The sequence below is a fragment of the Erythranthe guttata genome, chromosome 3 (genome assembly GCF_056151865.1).
Source record: "Erythranthe guttata isolate IM_541 chromosome 3, IM_541, whole genome shotgun sequence".
Taxonomy (NCBI): Eukaryota; Viridiplantae; Streptophyta; class Magnoliopsida; order Lamiales; family Phrymaceae; genus Erythranthe; species Erythranthe guttata.
The window spans coordinates 15,507,302-15,517,851 of NC_142535.1; the positions used below are offsets into that span (position 1 = coordinate 15,507,302).

General features: G+C 35.9%; 1 protein-coding gene across 1 annotated transcript; it reads right to left on the reverse strand.

Annotated features, from left to right (window-relative positions):
- Positions 1-6,592: 6,592 nt before the first annotated feature.
- On the reverse strand, positions 6,593-9,491 carry LOC105962989 (HXXXD-type acyl-transferase family protein). Its single transcript, XM_012987339.2, has 2 exons — positions 8,842-9,491; positions 6,593-7,621 (listed from the first exon to the last, which is right to left on the reverse strand). The coding sequence occupies exons 1-2, from the start codon at positions 9,274-9,276 to the stop codon at positions 6,668-6,670; spliced, it is 1,389 nt and encodes a 462-aa protein (XP_012842793.2). The 5' UTR covers positions 9,277-9,491; the 3' UTR covers positions 6,593-6,667.
- Positions 9,492-10,550: the final 1,059 nt, after the last annotated feature.

Here is a 10,550-nt window from a genome sequence, read left to right on the forward strand (position 1 = left end):
GTGCCGTATATTGGTATCTATATTTAAATATCAATTACATATTTTCTATTTTAAATCTAGGGATTTAATTAAATTAATTCCTAAATTAAATAGATAATTGATTTTAAATATATATTTACCAGTAGAATTATTTATTCTCTTCCAAATTATAAGGGATAAATATCAATTAATTATTGGCCAATAGAATTGTTTCTTCTCTTCCAAGTTACAAGAGATAAATATCAATTTAAATCGGGCCAATCAAATCGCGCCACATCATCAGTAAGGCCCATCAAGGACTCTTATTCTACCACTATAAATAGGAATCCTCCCTCCACAATTAAAAACACAACTGAAGGAGCAGAAATCGTAGGAGCAAAATTCTCTCTACAATTCAAGAAGCAAGGAAGAAGAATTCGTAGGAGGTAAGATTCTCTCTCTACATTCAAAGTGTTCTTCGTCATATTCGAGGTGTTCTTGAGCAAATTCAAGGCGTTCTTCGTCAAATCTAGCGTTCGATCCGAGATAACGGTGCCAAACCTTCGGATTAACGTTAATCAATTCAAGTCAAGATCACTGGAAGATTGAAGGGCCAAATCCATCAAGAATTTCAAGATCTTCAAGTCAACGCCCGTCAAAGTTCAACAAATCAAGATCGAAGGAAGATTGAGGGGCCAAATCCATCAAGAACTTCAAAATCTTCAAGTCAAATCAAGTCAAAGTTCAACGTTCGATCCGAGATTCAAGTCGCAAGACCCTCGGAAGACGTTATTCAAATCCAAATCAAATCCGGAGAAGATCAAATCAACGACTCGTCTCCGAAATTCAAAGTCAATCATATATTTTTCTTGAGAGAATAATCAGAGGATTAAAATAGAGATTGTAACCCGCAATTTATTTATTTTAATTCAATAAAAATCATCTTTGTTCAATTTTTCTTGTTTGTTTATATCGCAGATAAGAATTTGTTGTTACACACTCATGTTCCAACACATGGGGAATCAAGCTCGAATTTATCTCAAATTTCAGAAACTATTGCAGCAGCATCACTTTTGCAAAAAGATGATTCAAATATGGCGAGACCCACTCGAGAACGCCGTTTACCAACTCGTCTTATGGATTATTGTCTCATTGCTTCAGATGACCCAAAAACAATAAAATCGGCTCTCAAAGATGCACGATGGCTCGCCGCCATGAAAGAGGAACTACAAGCTCTACATGATAATAATACATGGGAATTGGTGCCACCTCGTATATGTTGTTGGCTCTAAATGGGTTTTTCGAACTAAATACCGCGAAGATGGAACAATTGATCGATTTAAAGCTCGTTTGGTCGCCAAAGGATTTACCCAAATTTCCAGAATTGATTACGAAGAAACCTTTAGTCCAGTAATCAAGCTAAGCCAACGACAATCCGATTGGTCATTGCTCTATCTGTTTCTCTTGAATGGAATATGCACCAGCTTGATGTCAAGAACGCATTCTTACATGGGAACCTCAAAGAAACCGTGTATATGGAACAACCTCCGGGATTCATTGACGAGGCCTTACAGAATCATGTGTGCTTGCTTAAAAGATCACTGTATGGTTTAAAACAAGCACCACGTTCTTGGTTTAACCGCCTCTCACAATATTTGCTTCACCTTGGACGATTTTATTGCAGCAAAGCCGACTCCTCCTTGTTCATATATCGTGAAGGTGAGTTAACAATTATTCTTCTTATTTATATCGATGATGTTCTTATTGCAGGTAATAATAACATATTCATTAAAACTCTCATCGCAAAGTTGGGTGAAGAATTTTCCATTAAAGATCTTGGACCCTTACATTATTTTCTTGGCGTGGAGATAAAACCATTCCGTGGTGGAGTTCTTCTCTCTCAAGCAAAATATACATCAGACATTCTTTCGAGGACAAAGATGCTTGAAAGCTCACCTATATCGACCCGAACAATTCTCAAGGAGAAATTAATGGCTGATGAAGACCCTATTGATGAGTCGGTATATCGAAGTATTGTAGGAGCCTTACAACATTTGACGTTCACCAGACCGGATATTTCTCATGCAATTAATCGTGCTTTTCAGCATCTAAATAATCGTACTACTGTCCATTTGAAGGCTGTGAAACGCATCTTACGGTACCTAAAGGGCACTCAAGCATTTGGACTCCGTTACCTCAAACAAAGTCCGACATCACTCTATGGATTTAGCGATGCCGACTGGGCAGGTTGCCCAATAACAAGGCGTAGCACTACCGGTTTTTGCATCTATCTTGGGGCAAATTGTATTTCCTGGTGTTCCAAGAAACAACCAACAGTATCCCGCTCAAGCACCGAAGCCGAATCTCGATCAATGGCATCATCTACAACAGAAATAACATGGATTATCTTTTGGTTACGTGACATTGGTATACCTCTCTTTTCGGCACCTCAGCTCTTTTGTGATAATGTCAGTGCGCTTCATATGACAGTCAATCCAATGTTTCATGCTCGTTCCAAACACTTAGAGTTAGATTACCATTTTGTACGAGAAAAAGTTGCCATGGGAACACTTACCACGCATTATATTCCTTCATCTTCTCAACCAGCTGATATTTTTACGAAACGACTGTCCAAGAATCCATTCTTCAATTTTCGCAGCAAGTTGGGTGTTCATCGTCACGACCACTCCAACTTGAGGGGGCATGTTAAGGAAATAAATTAATATTATTTAAATATTAATTATTCCATAATTACAATTGATTGACAGCCATGATATATCTCCCATAATTCTAGAGATATTGGCAACGGCTAATTGACAACAATTGTCAATGCCATAATTCTTGATCCTTTCCATATAGATAGTATAATCCTATATATATATATATATACATTGTATCTTTAACATTTATTCATCAATAAAAAGGGCTGAACAACAATGCACCTTGAGTTTTCTAAATTTTCTCACCTAGGTCTTGATTGCAGCCCACATAAATTCTAAGTTCAATTTTCCAATAACTAGGTAAGACATGCAATAAATAGGTAAGATATCGAAATAACTACACTACACTGTACAAAAGAAAACTTGAGATAGTGAAAGTTAAATAACTCAAATCAATTCAATACATATAAGATATCGAAAGTTGGATAAATAAAAACTCGGACCCTGGTGAATAAATAAATTAATTAATTACTAATTGAACATATAATAATTACTTTTTTTTATTGTTATAAAAAAGGAAAAAGAAAATATATCCACCAATTTGTAGAAATGTTCAAGAATTCCCTAGAACTTTTTGTTATAAATATCTACTAGATTATGTATTGAATATTTATGAACTATGACAAAGTTACTCTTCAGTTGTATTTATAGTTACATTTTAGAGACTAGTTAAAATCCTCTCACTTGTACACATTTTGCATGAATACTTTGAAAATTTTAGAAAAACTCTTCCAGACGTTAATCAAAATTATCACCATCGCTCATTAAAAAGAGAAATAATATATATGTTAATATTATTTCTCAGTATTTGTATTATGTCATAATACTCTGAACTAAAAAGTAACATGCTAAAGCTCTTCTATAAAATTTAAAGAAAACAAAAAGATGTGTATTAAGAATCATACTAAAACCACCTAGTGCGCAATTCATTTTCTCCATTGGTCTTTGATGTCGCTTTGAGCGAGTCCCCAAATCATACAACAAATAGACCATAAATGAGGTCCAGGTTCACCAACCATCCCCATTTTCTCTTCTTTTCAGCCCAAGTCTTAACCTTTCTTTCAACGCAAGAATAAGGGGAAAGTAAAGGGACTCGAGAAAGACGTTGGCCACAGAGAGAAGAGAGGAAAGACACTCTTTCTGAGAAAAACACACACCAAAACACCAAGAACACACAATACATTTCTATGGTGGGGCAACAAACTCCCATCAAATGGCGCCGTCTGTGGGAAGAAGCAATTAAGGGTTTATGAGTAGATTTATTATTATCGAGATGTGAAAGAAGATTGAATAAGACATGTATGTGAGAGAAACAACAAAAGTTTATCCGTCAAGAAGAAGCATCGACCAATTTAATTTATTTATAACAAAAAGGAATTAGTTGTGGAGAGGTTGATGGGATTTTTATTTTCTTTCCTCTTCTTGATTTTTAGTTTAAGAGAGTAAATTTTTTCAACACCCCTTCAAACATGGAAGGTCTAAATGTCTGGGCGAACTAATCGCATGAAATGCTCGTTACTTGAATATTTAGATCTTTTTTGTCTTTGTTTCGCTCGAGGCCAATACTGGCTTTTGTTTGTTGCGAGGTCATCTCAGACGAAGGTCTGTGTTTGGTTCGGTGTCGATTCCGACCCCTACTTTTAATCAATGCGGCCGATACCGGCCGCGGTCTTTGTTTCCATCATTTCGGTAATGCGGCCGATCCCGACCGCGGTCTTTGTTTCCATCTTTTCAGTAACGCGGCCGATTCCGGCCGCGGTCTTCGCTTCCAGTGAGAAACGAGATATCGAAATCTTGCCTACAATGTCAGAAAATGGAAAACTCCACAACTCTGATAATAAGTGTAGTGGAGACGAAAAGATTGTAATCTGGAAGTAAATTCAATGCATTGCATGTATCGGACAATAATAATAATAGCGAGATAGACATAAAATCTATTTTGAAAATGGCGAATGGTAACTTAAATGGTCCTACAATTGAAGCAAATCATAAGGAGTCTTCTTGGAAGACACATATCCCTGGTTTGGATGCTCGAGATATTTTACCTCGGGTTTGGTCAACTCTGGGAATTTGTGCTGCAACATTTCAGGTTCTTTTATCCCGTTCCCCGTTTGTTCAACTCTTATAAAGATTAAAAGCCAGTAACATTTCGAAGGTTGGTTATCTAATATTAGCTACATTTGGTGAGTTTGTCGGCGGGCCGCCCAACCTAAAGCAGAAAGATACCATTGAAGTTGATACTGAAGTTGATACTGGTAGACCATTAGTTACTTTCGCACCACGCGCAACGAACTCGGGAAGTAGGTGAATGAAGTCTTGATGATGAATGTAGACGAAACTACTACTTCTCAAGACGTAGACGGGTTTAGGGCTGTTCGAGAAGCACTTGAGAGGTGTCGTGTGTCGAAACTGATGAACAAAATGGGCTATAGAGGACTTGAGCTCGGGAAAATGGAGCATCGTCTTGTGTTTTTTGCTTCTTCTTCCCAAACTGCATTGGTAACTCGTCGCCGCTATTCGTTTTCTTGGATTAGAAATACACGTGTTTTCTTGGAGAAGAAGCTCATGGGAAAGAAATGTTTTCTTGATTAAGCTCCGAGTAGTTCTTGACGACAAGAGAAAGTAATGAGTTTGTATGGTGGGGTATATGTAAGTGGTAATCTGTAAAACAATTTTAATTAAAGAAATATAAAAAAGTGATAAGAATTTAAGAGATACATGAGTGGTGAGCTAAAAAAGAAGCTACTCATTCCTCATATATGAAAACATGTATAGCTTCACTAAAATTAATATCAACTAGTGTGATAATTTGTATGATTATTATTTGCTCAAATACTCAAACTATCATCACGAAGTATGATTTATCTTTCCTTCTTATTATATCTGAGTGGAGTAAAGGGCACTAACCTGAAAAAATATATTATCTATATTGGTGCTAATGATAAGTTTTCCCAATTTGGTTTTGTTATATTGCACATTATGATTATATAAAAGAATATTAATTATTTTAAATAGAGTATATAAATTAATTATTCTTTTATGGTGGTTATACTAAATAAATTATTATTAATTCATGCACCTCCATTCTTTGGTTTTATCCAAACATATCGTTATGTAATATAGCTGATAATTTTATATATAAAAGAAAGAAATACTGGACAATCCTAAAATACTAATAGTATTTATGTAATTATATATTTTAATATTTTTTTTTCTCTAATAATTCCTAACTATAACTTTTAACCGTTATCAATCTCCGATTTTAATTTTCATCAATATATCTCAGATCTTAAGAAATATATCTCAGATCTTAAGAGATAAAGATAAAAATATAATTTTTTAAATCTTAATCTATATATTTGGATTATAAATCTTCATATGTAAGATTTAAAAAAACCAATGTTATATAAAATATGAATAATACTATATTATTAAATTTTACTAATTATTTCTTTCACTTTGGAAATAATCACATGCATCGCACGGGGATAAAATTCTAGTTTTTTTTTATTAATTAAAAAAACAACACTAATTATCTATGCATGTCACATTTGGCATATCAACTAGGGATGAAAATTGAAATGAAAATTTCAAAATCCGACGATTTTAATCAGAATTTTCGTTTTCGTGATTTTTTTTCCTGAACGCCGAAGTTTTGATTCCCAATTTTTTCGTACGGAATTTGAGTACATTATATTTTGGTGTCCGATTCGAAAATACTTTTTAAAAACTACACTTATAATATCAATTTTATTATTTAATTTGTATTATAGATGACAAAAAATGTAAATTTTTTAAACCCAATAATTCAATATAAAGAGTTTTAAGTTTGGAAGAACTTGTTCGTTTCGATATTCAAAAATTGAAACTTTTTTTCTAGAATTAGTTTTTTTTTTTTTTAAAGAGAGACAATCTTAATTAACTGTTTATCAGCACAAATAATATTTTTCAAAAATCACAAATAAATAAATAAAGCACAAATACTCAAATTAAACAGAAATAATTTTCAAATTATCCACCCCATAATGATTCTTCGCATCGCCGGCATTCTCAACAACTCCAGAAAACTCCGTCATGTAGAACTCAAATTTTCCGACGACGCTCTCCGGCATCGACACCAGCACCTTCACACCGTCGGAATCTCCGACCACCGGCAAGAACAAGCAATACACGTCGCTGGTCAACGGCCCCATATGAAGTGGCTTCCCTCCCCCAAAATCCAATTCCTCAAGCCCTAATTTCGACCACTGCGAAATCACCAAACTCGCCGAGAGATCGGTCCTCACGTTCTCATCCTCCAACAAATCAACGACGGACTGCACATAATCGTCGATCGCCACCGTCGATTTCGCGCGCTGCACTAATCTCACGCCGTGGTGGAGGTTATGCGGCGGCGGCGCCACCAGTTCCTTAACCTTCGCCTCGGCGCACGCTAGCACGAACCCGTTCCCGTAGTAACCCTGCGGCAACGGATTTGACGGCCGGTTTCTGAAACTGACGGAGAAGAGGAGTTTAACGGTGACGGAGAGCGGGAGGCCGAGGGACTTAACCCAGCAGCGCCACGTGTGGGAGGCCAGCGCCTCGAAGGTGGTGCATTTTAGCGAGGGGCCGCATTGTCTTTTCAGGTGGAGGATCTGGGAGGGCGAAAATGTTATCGACGAAGGGATTAGGGGCTGAGACTGCAAATAGCTGTAAATATTGGGGCCGGTTTGTGAATTACTATTTTCCGTCGTGGTGAATTCTGGGTGTGGGAAAGTCACTTGTGGTGGGGTGCGGGGTCCCAACACGTGGCGGGAGTGGAATGGCTGGATTGGAATATTAGTGGAATTTGATTGGCATAGGTGGGCCCAAGCATGTAAAAATTGCGACGAGCCAATCCCGTCGCAAACACAGTGATTGATTGCGGTGCAGAGAATCATTCCTCCACATCGGAGATTTGTGACCTGTGAGTCAACAGTAAAAAGGGAGGGGGGGTCAATATTCGTGATTGATAATAGCTTTTAATTAAAATAATAAATAATAAATAATAAATAAATAAATAAAAGGTAGTGAAAAAGAAAAAGGTATGTTTGGGGAATATATAATTGTGGGTGGGAGGAGTAGATGCCAACGGTCAGAGGCCGGGGGAACCAACACATGTTGTCTATGTAATGTCACCACCCGGAATATGATTGAAAGAGAAAGCTCATTTTTCAATTTCTGCAAATTCATATTTATTGGATTATTGTTTTTATTTTGATGATTAAATATATAAATTTCGTTTCTCTTGATATAGATTTATAACTACGTTGGGCGAGATTAATTTTAATAAGAGGAAATCGTTACGTTGCACTCTTTGCCAACTAGACTAACTAGGTGTTGTATTCTAGTACTTTAAGATTTAAATGAAGTTTTGACCATTGATCAATTGTATTATGGCAAGAAACATCTTGATTTTTATTTGCATAAATTACAACCACCTTTGAGGTATGATCAAATTATGGAAAAACCTCTATTGTTTGGATAATTACAACTACTCCTCTGAACTATAAGTTTTTTTACACGTTCGATCCACCCAGTGTCAAATTTAGTGGAATCTTCTAAATGATATGGAATATTCTCAAATGTGTACCCGTTTTATCCCATTCGAGCTCCACATTTTGAAGCAAGATGATCATAAGATGTGTTTTTTGCTTGTATCGGATTGTGGTGCATCAGAAACTCCATTTTTGCACAAAATGAATACAAACTAGAAAACTTTCCATAGGTTCTAAAAGACCATGTTGAATTTCACATCATAAGGGTAGACGTGTAAGAAGATTCATAGTCGAACGAGGTAGTTGTGATTACTCAAACATGATGGGTTTTTTTCTTAATTTGACCACACCTCATGGGTGGTTGTAATTTACCATTTTTAGTAAATGTAAATGAAAGGGTATACTTGCAATTTCTAGAAGAAAAAAAATATTCAATTTAAAGCATGAAATAAGTCTTTTTCCATAACCTCTCTTAAACAAAACATGAAACAAGCCTCACATTTAATTTTAACACCATCGAAATCACAAAATTAACTTTATTATCTTAATTTGTTGGTGATATTTTATATTTTATTTTTCATGAATTTAAAAAACAATACAATTATTTAAACTTCAAAAAAAAAATAGTTAAATTAAAAAAAGCTGACCTGAATAACGAGAGGTGGAATATCCAAGAAACCAGGGGCGTCAACTCTGTACATGAGCTTCCTCAAGGACCTGTTTGGCTTCTTCACAAACTCAACAAACTCCTCCGCGCTCAAATCCACGTCAGCTTCCGCGAAAACAGCGCCCTCGCCGTTGCAGTCGATTTCGAGCTTCCGGTCGCCGCTCGCGGCGGCGCGTGCCCTCACTCTCCCGGCGAAAGGGTAGTAGTGAACCAGAACCCTCGACAGCGCGTCCTTGAGTGTTTCCGCGGCGACGGATTTTTCGAAAATGTAGAGATATTTGATGGAGAATCTGAGGAACTTCTGATCGTCGAGGTTTGAGAGATGGACGGTGTGATTCGGAGTCGGGCAGCTCGGGCAGACGAACACGGGCAGGTTCTTGTAGACGCAGTCTGGGAGTTCTGGAGATTTGAACATGGTTGTGTTGTTCTTACACGATGATGATGAAGATGGGGGCCGATTTCGCGGGGGTGAAAGAAATCAGAGAATTATTTAATTTTTTTTTTCTTTTTTTTTTTAATATTTTTTTTAGGGAGAAGAAAGAATATAGCTCTGTAAAAGATCTATGGCTGGATGTAGGGATGTTGTACTATCAGATTCCACCACCTCCAAAGACGAAATATTAGTGTAATATATTTATATATATATTATATATCTGAAATGTTAAATGTCGTTTTAATTCTACTAATGTCGTTTTGACTTCGAACCTGATCTTGACATATTTCTATTTTGATTTTGGCAAAATTCGTAACACGAAAACTGTAGTACTTTGGGTTAACATTCTAATCTAACTTAAATCCGCTAGATTGGATGTCGTGTGACAAAGTTATGCATGAATGAGTCACATTTTGAATTTTAGATACCTCAATACATCAAAGTTGTGGGCAGTATCCATTGATTCATGTATATCTTTCTCGTCCGACATCCAATTTTGGTGATTCAAGTTGGATTAGAAAACTAACTTAGAATATTACAAATTCTATTTTTCGAGTTTTGCAAAATTTGGAATTAAAAATGATCAAAACCATGTTTGAAGTCGTAACGGTATTATTAAAGCTCGAATTATGTATGGTAATTCTTATCAAAAAGAAAAATTATGTATGGTAACAAACTAGTGTAAAACTAAGGGGTATTTTGGGGATTTCACAAACAATCTAATACGTTCGTATCCCAAATAATAGCGCTAGATTATAGGGGTGAGCAAAAAAACCGAGAAACCAAAAAACCGAACTGAAAACCGAAAAAACCGAGCCGATATGTACCGTCCTGACTTAAAACCGCATATACAGTAATTATTTTTTGAAAAACCGAAAATATCGGTTTGTGTATGGAGAATAAAAAAATTACCGAACCGATTTCCCGAACCGAACCGATTTATACAAAATGTATGATGTCTTTTTGATATATAGTATAAATACTTACCCTAGCGTACCTCTATCTTTCGAGCGGCTCCATGTGACATGTTTTTCTATTAATTAATTTCGGGTTGTGATGTGTTTTTTATTAGTTAATTTTCGGTTGTTATTTGTTAATTTTCTCAAATAAATATAATGAAAGTCCAAATATATCGGTTTTATATTGAACCTATTCGAACAAATAGACGAAATCGAAACCGAAAATAAACCAAAACCGTTAACCAAAAAGCGAAAAACCGATTAACACCTAACCGAAAAAAAACGACATATTCGATT